This window comes from Hypanus sabinus, chromosome 13 (genome assembly GCF_030144855.1).
Source record: "Hypanus sabinus isolate sHypSab1 chromosome 13, sHypSab1.hap1, whole genome shotgun sequence".
NCBI lineage: Eukaryota > Metazoa > Chordata > Chondrichthyes > Myliobatiformes > Dasyatidae > Hypanus > Hypanus sabinus.
The window spans coordinates 79,515,136-79,529,434 of NC_082718.1; the positions used below are offsets into that span (position 1 = coordinate 79,515,136).

General features: G+C 42.4%; 1 protein-coding gene across 5 annotated transcripts in view; it reads left to right on the forward strand.

Annotated features, from left to right (window-relative positions):
* Positions 1 to 14,299, forward strand: part of inpp5jb (inositol polyphosphate-5-phosphatase Jb) — a 122,594-nt gene that overhangs the window by 95,270 nt on the left and 13,025 nt on the right. For all 5 annotated transcript variants that reach the window (XM_059987992.1, XM_059987990.1, XM_059987994.1 and 2 more), the window contains 4 exons: positions 3,528 to 3,637; positions 6,281 to 6,497; positions 7,631 to 7,768; positions 12,106 to 12,189. In XM_059987992.1, the coding sequence (XP_059843975.1) occupies positions 3,528 to 3,637; positions 6,281 to 6,497; positions 7,631 to 7,768; positions 12,106 to 12,189 (549 nt within the window). The remainder of the gene's footprint in view (positions 1 to 3,527; positions 3,638 to 6,280; positions 6,498 to 7,630; positions 7,769 to 12,105; positions 12,190 to 14,299) is intronic.

Consider the following 14,299-nt stretch of genomic DNA (forward strand, 5'->3'; position numbering starts at 1 on the left):
TCTGGAGGAGCTCAGCAGGTCAGGCAGCATCCATGGAAAAGAGTGAACAGTTGACATTTCGGGCCAAGACCCTTCATCTGGACAAAGGGTCTTCATCATCCTGATGAAGGGTCTTTTCGGAGGCCTGAAGTGTAAACTGCTTACTCTTTCCATAGATGTTGCCTGGCCTGCTGAGTTCCTCCAACTTTTTGTGTGTGTTGCTCAAGGGTATGTAGCTGGATAAGTGAAATGATGGCTATCAATGTGGAAGAGAGAGCACAGTGTGGAAATGTGTGAGGTTAATACCGATGGGAGAAAACCAAATACTGATTGGTTTACAGTTTTTAAATTAATTTAAAGTTGTGAGATTGAAAAATGTTGATGTTCAAAAGGACTTGAGAGGGCGTCTACAATCACAATTAAAAGTTAATGTGCAGATTTACCAAATGGAAGACAAATGGTATGGTGCCTTTTATTGCAAGAGGATTTGAATACAAGTATAAAGGTGTCTTGTTACACTTACATAGGGCTTAGTGCTTGGTGAGACTACACCTGGAATGTGTGAACCTTTAGTCTTTTATGCAAAAAAAGGATATGTTTGCCACATTTGGAGTGTGGATTTGTTCCTGGGATAGCAGGCTTGGCATATGAGGAGAGATCGAGTGTTCTCTGGAGTTTCGAAGGCCGAGAAACAAAATACTGTGAGGTCTTGATAGGGTAGATATCGGCAATATGTTTCCCTTGAGGAGACTGGAAGAAGTTCACAATCTTAAAATAAGGGCAGGTTATTCAGGACTGAAACGGTGAGAAGTTTCTACAACTCGAAGGTGGTGCATCTTCAGAATTCTCTACCCTAGAAGTCTGTGGATGCCCAGTCATTGAGGAATATGTATAATTTCTGGATATAAAATGAATCACCAGATTGTAGAAAAGCGTAAGGAATAGTTTTCAGGTTGGAGATCTATTTTTTTGACAGAATAAATTCGATGTACCGAATGGCCTTCCTAATGCTCTTGGAGCCTTCCGTTGGAACTGAGTTCCTAGCGCCCTCTCCTGGTCACATCAGTTCAGAGCAGTCTCTGTGTGTTTCTATTCAGTAAATCAGCTTTTTCCAGTAGAGGTGCAAACTGCCCTCTGTGCATTTGATCAAATTATGTTTACAAAAAATAATTATTTGTTCAAAGTTATAATGGTGGTGCAGCAAAATAAGTCAGGATGAAGTAAACATATTGATTGGAATATTTGGAATCCAGTGTCTACCTGTCATTGCCTTACAGTCAAACATAGAAAACCTACAGCACAATACAGGCCCTTCGGCCCACAAAGTTGTGCCGAACATGTCCCTACCTTAGAAATTACTAGGTTTACCTACAGCCCTTTATTTTACTAAGCTCCATGTACCTATCCAAAAGTTTCTTAAAAGACCCTATTGTATCCACCTCCACCACCATTGCCAGCAGCCCATTCCATGTACTCACCACTCTCTGCGTAAAAATCTTACCCCTGACATCTCCTCTGTACCTACTCCCCGGCACCTTAAACCTGTGTCCTCTTGTGGCAACCATTTCAGCCCTAGGAAAAAGCCTCTGACTATCCACACAATCAATGCCTCTTCATCATCTTATACACCTCTATCAGGTCACCTCTCATCTTCCATCGCTCCAAGGAGAAAAGGCCGAGTTCACTCAACCTATTCTCATAAGGCATTCTCATAACCTATTCTCATAATCCCCTATATAGCTGCAACATTCCCTCTCGGCTCCTAAATTCAATTCCATAATTGATGAAGGCCAATACACCGTACGCTTTCTTAACCACAGAGTCAACCTGCACAGCTGCTTTGAGCATTCTATGGACTCAGACCCCAAGATCCCTCGGATCTTCCATGGTCCCAAGTGTCTTACCATTAATACTATATTTTGCCATCATATTTGACCTACCAAACTGAACCACCTCACACTTATCTGGGTTGAACTTCATCTGCCACTTCTCAGCCCAGTTTTGCATCCTATCAATGTTGTGCTGTAACCTCTGACAGCCCTCCACACTATCCACAACACCTCCAATCTTTGTGTCATCAGCAAACTTACTAACCCATCCCTCCACTTCCTTATCCAGGTCATTGATAAAAATCATGAAGAGTAAGGGTCCCAGAACAGGTCCTTGAGGCACTCCACTGGTGACTGACCTCCATGCAGAATATGACCCATCTACAACCACTCTTTGCCTTCTGTGGGCAAGCCAGTTCTGGATCCATAAAGCAATGTCCCCTTGGATCCCATGCCTCCTTACTTTCTCAATGAGCCTTTCATGGGGTACCTTATCAAATGCCTTGCTGAAATCCATATACACTACATCTACTGTCCTTCCTTCATCAATGTGTTTGATGCTCATGAGGCACGACCTGCTCTTGACAAAGCCATGCTGTCTACTACTAATCATATTATACCTTCTCAAATATTCATAAATCCTGTCTGTCGTGATCTTCTTAATCAACTTATCACCACTGAGGTAAGACTCACTGGTCTATAATTTCCTGGGCTATCTCTACTCCCTTTCTTGAATAAAGGAACAACATTCGCAACTCTTCAATCCTCTGGAACCTCTCCCGTCCCCATTGATGAGGCCAAGATCATCGCCAGAGGCTCAGCAATCTCCTCCCTTGCCTCCCACAGTAGCCTGAGGTACATCTCATCCGGTCCCGGCGACTTATCCAACTTGATGCTTTCCAAAAGCTCCAGCACATCCTCTTTCTTAATACCTACATGCAAAAACTTTTCAGTCTGCTGAAAGTCATCACTACAATCACCAAGATCCTTTTCCACAGTGAATACTGAAGTAAAGTATTCATTAAGTACCTCTGCTATTTCCTCCAGTTCTATACACACTTTCCCACTGTCACACTTGATATGTCCTATTCTTACACGTCTTATCCTCTTGCTCTTCACATACTTGTAGAATGCCTTGGGGGCAGTTAAAGACTGGCTATTAAAAATATCTCCACGACCCTCTCCAAAGTTGAAGAGGAAAAGTAAAAAAGGAAGATGGGGAGACCACACAGTCCACAAGGTCAGAATGACAGTGAGAGTTCAGATTGATGGGTTGGCACATTTTTTATTTGGTCAAGTCTATTGATTGGATATTTCTGGTTTTAAGTTCTTTACATCTAATGTAAGCATATCAGATTTGAAGAAACCATAAACCCAGTGGGACAAAACTGAACCACTGCTTAATGTGGAAAATGAATGAAAATCAAACTTTGCTGGAAATATCCAACAGGCCAGGCAGCATCTGCAGGGAGAGAACCAGTTAGCATTTCAGGTCAGTTCCCTAGAAGGTTAGCCTTGTTTTCAGTTCTCCTCTAACAGTCCACTATCTCCAACAAGACTTCCTAGCTCAATATTGAGAATTAGTTTTGATTAGGACCCATCACCTTCCAATACGGAGGTGAGATTGAGCCGAGGTGGGCATTTGTCAATTGATGCTAAAATAATTTGCTTGCCTTGGCCAGTACCCAGCTTATTAATACTACTACCTGTCTTTGTCAGTTGAACATTGCAAAGGTGATTGAGCCTGCATTGAACGGATTTCAAGAGGGACCTCTCAACTTCAGGCCAACGTACAAATATGACGTGGGCACAAACACATTTGACACCAGGTAGGACAGCTCCGACCTTCTCCACTTGTGACACATGGAATGCTTTTTATCTGTGTTGAACTTCAGTTAGGAAAGTCATTAGAGTGTAGAAGTTTGAATATCCATTGATTGTGCATCTTAACTAATTGCATTTGTGGTTACTCCTCATACAGAATGGGAGACCTTAGTAAGTCTCATATACCAGGTGATGGATTTAAAACTATACCAATATACACTCCATCATAGGAATTAGTCTATTGAATCATCGCTGAACTCCTACTGTATCTAAAATGGCACCTATATTTCAATGGGGGTTAAGACCATAAGTGATAGGAGCAGAAATCAGGCCATTTGGCCCATTAAGTCTGTTTCACCATTCAATCATGGCTAATTTAATTTTCCTCCCAACCTCATTCTCCTGCCTTCCTCCCATAACCTTTGACACCCTGGCTAATCAAGAGCCTATCAACCTCCATTTGAAATATACCTAAGGATTTGGTCTCCACAACCATCTGTAGCAATGAATTCCTCAGATTCACCACCCTCTGGCTATGGAAATTTCTCCCCATTTTTGTTCTAAAAGGACATCCTTCTATTCTTAAGGCAGTGCACTGTAGTCATAGACTGTCCCACTATTGGAAACACCCTATCCATGTCCACTTTATCAAGGACTATCAAAATTAGGTAAGTTTTAATGAGGTACCCACTTATTCTTCTAAACTCCAGCGACTACTGGCCCAGAGCCTTCAAACACTCTATGTACAGTAACCCTTTAATTGCTTGGATCATTCTCGTAAACTTCCTCTAAACCCTCTCTACTGTCAGCACATCCTTTCTTAGGTATGGGGTCCGAAACTGCTCATAATACTTCAAATACAGTCTAACCAATGCCTTATTCCTTTCTTTTATATTCTAGTCCTCTTGAAATGTATAATAACATTGTATTTGCCTTCCTCACCACCAACTCAACCTACACGTTAATCTTTAGGGAATCCTGCACTAGGGCTCCCAAGTTCCTTTGTACTCAGATTTCTGAATTCACTAGCCACTTAGAAAATAACATATGCCTTTATTCCTTCTACCAAAGTACCTGACCAAAACACTAAACTAAAGTAATCCCTCTGCCTACACAGTGTCCTTAACTCTCCATTCTCTGTACATTTATACGCATTTCTAATAAGATCCCCTTGAGCACCTCTATCTCATTTCTCAACACTATAATCCCTACCAGGACCCATCACTCTCTGAATAACATAAACTTTTGCCCCTCGCTTCTCTTCTGACAAATTCATGAGCTATGGTATGAGACTTGGGTGCTGGGGTGGAAATCGGTCTCTATCGAAGGAGGTGTAAGGTGTTCCTTCCCTCTGCTAGCCTGCAGGTCACCCTTGGGCAAGGTGTAGCACCTGTTTAGCCCCCTGATCAGGGTCACGTGAAGCCATGGGAGCAGGTGTTGATGGTCGTATGAGTGGCTGGTGCAAATCACAAGGCCTGGTTATGCGACCACTGATGCCAGACAGACAATCCCTGAAGAGTATTGATAATGGCTGGAGTCACCCATCTTGTGAAGACACTGCCCAGAAGAAGGCAATGGGAAACTACGTCTGCAGAAAAATTTACCAAGAACAATCATGGTCATGGAAAGACCATGATCATCCATGTCATATGACACAGAACATAACGAATGAAATGAACGGTGTGAGTTATTTCCACCGTGGGGAAAAATGTACCGGCTGTCTACCCTATCTATCAGATCTTCTCTGTCTGTTGTAACACACACAGAATGTTGGAGGAACTCAGCAGGCAAGGCAGCATCTATGGAAAGGAGTAAACAGTTGATGTTTTGGGCCGAGACCCTTCATCAGGACTTGGCTCAAAATGCTGTCTCTTTATTCCTTTCCATAGATGAGTTTGTCCAGCTTTCTGTGTGTGTTGCTGTGGATTTCCAGCATCCTCAGAACCTCTTGTGTCACTCTATCAAATGCTGTTAATAGGACAGAAGCAGAAGGGTTACAATCTGGGTCTGGCCTAATGCTCAGGAGACCAAGATCGAAATCCCTTAAAGGCAGTGAGGCAATTTAAATTCAGTTAATTAGGTAAACCTGGAATTAATTAAAGAACTGATATCAGTAATTGTGACTATACAGATATAAGAACCTAATTAATTCACACACATCCTTTAGGGGATGGGAATCTTCTATCTTTAACACAAGAAATCCTGCATATGCTGGAAATTGAAAGCAATGCTGGAGAAACTCAGCAGGTCAGGCAGCGTCTATGGAAATGAAAAAACAGTTGACATTTCAGGCTGAGATCCTTTTTCGGAGCTAAGAAGGAAGGGGGAAGACGCCAGGATTAAAAAGGATAGCTGGAAGGTGATAGGTGAAGCCAGGTGGGTTGGAAAGGTAAATGGCTGGAGCTGAAGGAATCTGACAGGAGAAAGGGAAGGAGGAGGGGATGGTCTGCTGAGAAAAGGCCAGAGTGGGGAATAGAAGAAGAGGGGAGGGTGAGGGATTTGTTTTCCCTCTCTGCCTTTATCTTGGAAGATAATTATGCAACACAAATTCATAGTAAATTTCTCTACAGTTGTCTGTCTCTGGAGAGGCCTGGCTTTGCGCACAGTATGCTTTCATTTTCCTGTTGTAATTTTCTGACGGTTCCTAGTTCTAAGAAGCGCAAGCCTGCCTGGACAGATCGGATTCTCTGGAGGGTGAAAGTATCTGACTGCTACGACTCATTGCAGCATTCCCCGTTATCGGCGAGGAATAACTCCCCAGCCAGCAAAAGCAGCCACATTGAGGTGTTCCAGCATGCGTACCGGAGTCACATGGAGTACCTCATCAGCGACCACAAACCCGTTACTGCCATTTTCTGCTTGAAGGTGGGTCATTGCTGAGAAACGAACCTTGGAACGTTGTGGGGGAGAGGACTGGAATAGGGACACAAGATCTTCATTTGCCGTTGAGCTGATATATAGAAGGGATGTTCGTTCTGTTGAAATTTCAGATGTGCAGTGGTCTTGCCCAGAAGAGTTTCTCTTTCCTACACACTCAGTGGCCACTTTATTAGGTACACCTTACACCTACTCATCAATGCAAATATCTAATTAGCCAATCAGGCGGCAGCAACTCAATACATGAAAGCATGCAGGCACGGTCAAGAGGTCCAGACCAAACTTCAGAAAGGGGGAGAAATTGACCTAAGTGACTTTGACCGTGGAGTGATTGCTGGTGCCAGATGCTGCTGGTCTCCTGGGATTTTCACACATAACAGTTTCTAGAGCAGGGGTTCCCAGCCTGGTGTCCATGGACCCCTTGATTAATGGTAAGGGTCCATGACATAAAAGAGGTTGGGAACCCTTGCTCTAGAGTTTACAGAGAATGGTGTGTAAAACCAAAAAAAAACACCCAGTGAGTGGCAGTTCTGTAGACAAAACGCCTTGTTAATGAGAGAGGTCAGAGGAGAATGGCCAGACTGGTTTAAACCGACAGGAAAGCGACAGTAACTGAAATAACCACAAGGTAAAAAACAGTGGGGTGGGCAGAAGAACATCTCTGAACACACAACACATCAAATCGTGAAGTGGATAGGCCACAGCAACAGAAAACCACACCGGGTTCCACTCATGTCCCTGATAAAGGGACCACTGAGTGTATTTCTGTCTTGCATTTAATATAAAGGGACCAGAATTGATTATCACCTGGAAATATTGAATTAGGTTTAACTCTCCCCCTCTCAGTAATATTGTCACTTTTTACACTATTTCAAATTATTCTAGACCTTGTGCCATTCTTCAGTTTTAGACTCATCAGGGTTGTTTCTATTATGACCATGTATACGGTTTACTCTTTGAGCTTCAAGCAAATAGGGAATTTAATTGCTCCCTGCTGTAAATGACAATAGTCTATCCTAATCTAATTTTTCACTAATTAATCTACTCATGGTGCTGATGATGGTTTACCTGTGCTCTGAATACTCAGAGTTCCAATTTCTGTTTGTTTTTCCTATTTATAGTTTGCCCAGAAACTTCAGGCTCCATTGATTCAGCTACAGGTGGAGGATGAATGGAACAAGGCCTCGGATGCGGTGGTCCGCTACAGGATGGCGGACTCCTTTCCCAAGAGCTCGTGGGACTGGCTTGGCTTGTACAAGGTCAGCCCTTCGCAGTCAGAAATTGAAGTTCAGTGTCAGGCTGCTCTCCGGTTTACCGTAAGATGTTCAGATCTGCATCCTCAGGGTTTAAGGGGTGTGTGAGGAGCAGCGTAACAGAGCAAAGCTGATAGTATTGTACACTTCTGCATCACATTTCCAGAATCCCGGAGCAGCAGACTTGCGCAGATTAATTATTCTTGTCTCAGCTGTTCGAATTCTAACCTCCTTCTTCATCTGCCCTTTGTGCAGCTCCAGTGGCACGTGGGGCCTGGTTTGGCTCCCAGCTGCTCAGTGCTGAGGTTCAAAGCACTGCTGCCTCCTCCAGCCCCTCTCCTAAGCATCAATCCAACAACCATCAGAGTCGGTGTATCTGTTGACATGATCAATGCCAACACTCTCATGCATTTGACTTGTGTTTATTGGGGATGAAGAAGAGAATGATTCTGTCAGAACACTGCCTTTCTCTGTTTATGGTGGAAGCACTACAAATGAAGTAGTGGTGGCTGTTACATGTGTGTCTGGACAAGCCCTTGAGGGCAGGTATAACTGAGAAAATAAGTGAAAGCTGCCACCATTTTATAAGATCACGAGTTCCTCTGTGGGTTCTGGTAATGCTAGAATACTATAAAGTTTAGTGATAAAAGAAAATCAAGAGTTATAAGTAAATGGGACAGTTGAAAGAGCTCTTATTCTCTCTTCACTTGCTGTGGAAATATGAAACAAAAATTGAAAATGGAAGCATTATCAGTGACTGGGAATAAACCTCAGCTTTCAAATGAGATTTGACCAACAACCCATATCCCCTTCCCTCCACACAGTTTCTTTGAATAAACTGAGAGTTTTAGCAAACTGAGTTGTTACAATCCCCTCAGTGTGCAGAGTCATGTCTGAGCAATCTTTGAAGAGGCTTGATGTGACTAATTTCACTAGGATATGATGCAGCTTCCCTCCCTGCAATCAAACTCAGTAGCAATTGAGCTGAATTTGCAAGGACCAGGGAGGTGATTAAAGACAGACAGATCTGATGTAGGGAGAGCACACAGAGGAGAACTTGTGGTCAGATGGTGGTGCTCTCTCTTCTGATCTGGTAAGTTCAGAAATCTTGATTGAAGTTTGAGAATATCGTGTTGGAAGTGCCGTCTTTTGTTTTAACAAGAGCACAAACTGTATTGGTTGCCCCTTTTCTGACTTCACTGCAGCGTTTTAAGGACTGCATCTAACGTGCTCTTGGACATCCCATGAAGGACATGAAAGATACTACACGAGCAAGATCCTATTTGTCTTTTTTGCACGGAAAAGCAGATAGAGCCCATGTTGGTGACAGATCCTTGGCTTCTGTTCTGCAGACTCAAAATTCTCTCAGAACAGTTAACGTGGTTACTGACAGTTTGAACTCAGCTTATATCTTGAGCCTCCAATTGTATTATTCCCATCTGAATCCCAAAGTGATATTCAAAGGTTTGACTGGCTTTTGCCCCATAAATCTATCATCTAATAATCTGAACACAACTCTATCATGGGCTACTATTCCAAAATTGGAGAGAGTCGGGGATAACCGTGACTTTTCAATTCAAAACAAATACTGATTTTGCAATGTAATTGCAAAAAATAGTATTTCAAGCCAAGTTTATTGTCATTTAACTATATGCGTGTATATAGCATATTTAACCTTATAAGGTAAATAGAAATGAGAGAATGTTTCTCAGAACCAGAATGTAAAGCTCAGTAGTACACATAACACACAATAACGTAAGAAGGTAAAGATAAAATCTACAGGTGAATCATGCAGAAGTAAAAACTAAAGTGCATAAATTAAATATTGTAAGGTATGGAACAGATTAACCAGTGACACTTCAAATGCAGGGAGTTCAGATGCCTGTGGCCTGAGGGAAGAAGCTGTTTCCCACCCTGACTGTTTTTATGCATCAGTCTCCTGCCTGATGGTGGAAAAGTCAAAGGGGATGCTGGATGGATAGTTGGGATCCTTAATAAAACTAAAATCAGAGATAACAAAAAGAAATGTAACAGGCTCAATTGTCTGATATAATGGTCTTACAGTATTCAAGAATGACAGTAAGATATACATATTATACAATTTTTTTTGCTATTGATCCCCTCTTTTTTTTTGTAGCTCTTGTAAATTGATATATCTGCTGGTCACAAGCTCTCTTTACCTCACTCTTTGCCCTGACAACCCAAGAAAACGTTGAGAGAACGCACACAAAATGCTGGTGGAACACAGCAGGCCAGGCAGCATCTATAAGGAGAAGCACTTCGTTAGTCCTGATGAAGGGTCTCAGCCCGAAACGCCGACAGTGCTTCTCCTTATAGATGCTGCCTGGCCTGCTGTGTTCCACCAGCATTTTGTGTGTGTTGTTTGCATTTCCAACATCTGCAGATTTCCTCGTGTTTGCTCTTTAAAAATGTTGAGAGTCTCCTTGATCAACGTCAAAGGTTTTGCATGTTGTGCTCTAGCTGAGCACAATCCAGCACACATTGTCCCAAAATTTTACAGTCAATGAAATGCTTCAAGGATAGTCACTTCTAGTAGTATTACACCCATTTGCACATGTGAACTTCCCTGCTGTGGGATCTTTTGATTTCAGCAGTTCCACAACCAATGGATTCATTTTCAAGGACTCTTCATCTCATGTTCTCACTATTTATCGCTTACTTATTTATTATTATTATTTCTTCTTTTTATATTTGCAGTTTGTTATCGTCTGCACTCTGGTTGAACACTCAAGATGATGCAGTCTTTCACTGATTCTGTTATGGTTATTATTCTATTATGGATTTATTGAGTATGCGCACAAGAAAATGAATCTCCAGGTTGTATATAGTGACCTATATGCTCTTTGAAAATAAATTTACTTTAAACTTTGTATAGAGACACAGGCTTCTTAAGTTTATTTTAAGGGCACCTGTGGAAGATCTGTGGTTGGAATTGGTATCCTTTAGCTCTGAGGTGAATACGTAATCAAATGTTACCCTGGAGTGGTGGAAAAATTACATTTTGTCCTCCCACTCCACGGAATCCTGTCACTAGACTGTCTGAATTCTGTCATTCAATCCACTCGACTCAATTGTGAACTGACTCCACAACCTGTGGCATCACTTTCAAGGACTCTACAACTCATGTTCTGAGCCTTTTTTGTTTGTTTGTTTAATCTATCTATCGATATTTACAGTTTGTCTTCTTTTGCACATTGGTTGTTTGTCAGCCTGTATAGGTTTTCATTGGTTCTATCTTATTTCTCCACTATACTGTGAATGCCTGGAGGAAACTGAATATCAAGGTAGTATACGGTGACCCACAGGAATGTGCTAAAAAGGGAAAGTATACATTGCTTTGCTGACTAGACTTTTGCACAGTACCCTATATGCACTTTGATCATAAATTTACTTTGAACTTGTAGAGGCGTGGTAGCATAGTGGTCAGCACAGCGCCTTACAGTCCAGGCAACCCAGGTTCAATTCCTGCTGCTGCCGGTAAGGAGTTTGTACGCTCTCCCCGTGACTGCGTGGGTTTCCTCTGGGTGCTCTGGTTTCAAAAGTGTGCCGGTTGATAGGTTAATTGTCCTGTGATTAGGCCGATTGTTCAGCAGCATGGCTCTGTGTCTCAATAAAATAATAAAAATAAAGAAAAGCTTTGAATGCCTCATGGTGAACGTTCGTGCGTCTGGAGAAACTTCCAACGAAATTCCTGTTTCAGTGATTGGATTCTGAAATAGGGGTCTCCCTACCATCCATCGGAGACATTTATCAGGAGCGCTGCATATACAGGACCCTTAGTATTATTAAGAGTCCCACCCATCCATCCAGCATCCTCTTTGACTTTCTACCATCAGGCAGGCGACTCGGCAACATAAAAACAAGAATGGTCAGGGTGGGAAACAGTTTCTTCCCTCAGGCCACTGGGCTTCTGGACTCCCTGCTGCATCGTATTCGAAGAGTCACTGGTTAATCTGTTCTGTACCTTGCAATATTTAATTAATGCTCTTTAGTTTGTTATTTATGTGCGATTCATCTGTAGATTTTATCCTTACCTTCATAAGTTATCAGGTGTAATATGTGTTGTGAATTACTTTGCTTTACACCCTGGTTCGGAGAAATGTTGTCTTGTTTCTATATATATATATTATACAGTTATATATGTTATATACATGTTCATAGTTAATAAACTTGAGTTGCTACCACTTGGGTGGTGGTTCGAGGCTTTTTCCTTGTATAGATTCAATACGGCTCTTGGTTTGGTCACCAGTAGAGAGAATAGAGAGATTAATGGGTTTAAACAACAGATCTCTTTTGCTTTTTTTTCCTATTCACGTTCACAGGTTGGCTTTAAGCATCACAAAGATTACATAACATACGTCTGGGCAAAGCACGATGAAGTTGATTCAGACAAACAATGTTATCAGGTAAATATTGGCCAGTAAGCTGTTCTCCTGGGAAACTGAGCAGTGAGGTGCTTTCGTCACAGATCAAAATTTGATTGTCTGAGCAATGGTTAGTGGTTGAGACAAAAACCTTACCAGCTCTCCAAAAGATATTGGATTAAGATAAACTAGGACCAGGGACGGGTGCATGTAATCAGAGTAAACCTTGACATGCCTTGTCTTTTAACTGTGGTCTTCCCAAGTCTTAAACTCTGTGTTTCTGTGTTTAGATGAAGGTCTCCTCTCTCTCTGCTGACTATTAGGATACCAAGTTTGCTGAATCTCACACCAGTTCCAATGGGTGAGGTGTCACCTGCACAAAATTGCCATCATTTGCTACTGAATTGGCGACATCAATTGATAATCTAAGGCTGCTCTTCCTGGTTTTTTTTGGGATAAATTGGAATCCATTTCTAAATTGAGCAGTACCTTGATGGGGATCAAAATATATTTGCATAACTCTTGTCTATTTAAGCAAGGGTCAATTAGTTCACTGATTTATTAATATTTGCATCTCACGTGTTGAAAATAACTCGGAAAATGTGTAGCTCAGGAGGTTGACTGTTGGGTTGAGCTGTTCTCTGATCTTTGCGAACGTTTCGTCACCATACGAGGAGACGTCATCAGTGCACTATTCACTTGTGGTGAGTCCTCCGAATGCTCGGCCTTTATACACTTATCAGCTGATTGGTCAGCATTACGGAAATTCCGTTGTGATGTAGGGAGGGGCCTCCTTGCTGATTGGTTGTGTAGCGAACACAGTCCATTGTCTGGAATTTGTCCCCATTGGCTTATAAATGGGATTGAAGTCGACATGTTTGCGGAAAACCATGCTTCTAGGAAGTCTCTTGCATGCTGCCTGTTTGCTTGTGCCGTGACTTTCACCAGTCGAATTTGTGCCCCTCTTGACCTTCGTGGGTAGAGGCGACTATGAACCATTTATAAGCCAAGGCGGGCAAAATTCCAGTCAACACACAGAGTTCGCCACACATCTAATCAGCGACGAAACCCCTTCCCTACGTCACAATTGAGTTTCTGTAGTGACAACCAATTAGCTGAATGAGAAGTATGTAAAGACCAAGCATTCGGAAGACGTACCACAAATGAACAGCGCACTGATGATGCCTCCTTGTATGGTGATGAAACGTTTGCAAATGGTTTGCCAAGATCCGAGAACAACTCAACCCAACCATTTTGCTACATCAATGTCCACGTACCCCGTACCAGACTCCGCTGCCATAGTAACACAATGGCAGCAACAAAGTAGAGAAACTGTCCCTGTGGAACATTAGTATTCATCTTGGTCCTCCACACAGGAAGGCACTGGCTCACATACTGTGAGTTTGGCAGCACCCTCGGTTACATGGTGGGATCAGGAACAGGAATCGCAGCTGATGTTCCCTCTCTGTTACCTGGCAACAGAGACCATCAATTGATCTTTTACATGGATGCCCTTCCTTGCTGCAATAGGCCATCACTAGGCTCTGAGGAGTGCAGTGTTTGGTTCAAAATCAAAGTGAGGTTCCTCTCACTTTAAACACTGTCTAATGACTTTAGTAAATGTGGTCTTTGGTTTTATTCTGTAAAGTCCTCTACAGTACACTGATACTTGCATGCTCAATCTTGCCCATATAGACAGTGACAGTTAAGACTATAAGATGTAGGAGCAGAATTAGGCCATTTGGCCCATCGAGTCTGCTCTGCCATCTCATCCTGACTGATCCATTTCCCGCTCAGCCTCAATCTCCTGCCTTCTCCCTGTAACCCTTTATGCCCAGTCCAAACAAAAACTTATCAACCTCAGCCTTAAGAATACCAAATGACTTGGTCTCCACAACTGCCCATGGCAATGAATTCCACAGATTCGCCAATCTTTGGTTAAAGAAATTCCTCCTTGCCTCCGTTATAAATGGGTGTTCCCCTATTCTGAGACTGCGTCTTCTGGTCTTGGACTCCCTCACCATAGGAAACATCCTCTCCACATCTGCTCTATTGAGGCCTTTCACCATTCGATGGGTTTCAATGAGGTCACCCGTTTTTTCTGAATCCCAGTGAGCAGAGGCCCAAACAAACACTTCTCATATGACAAGTC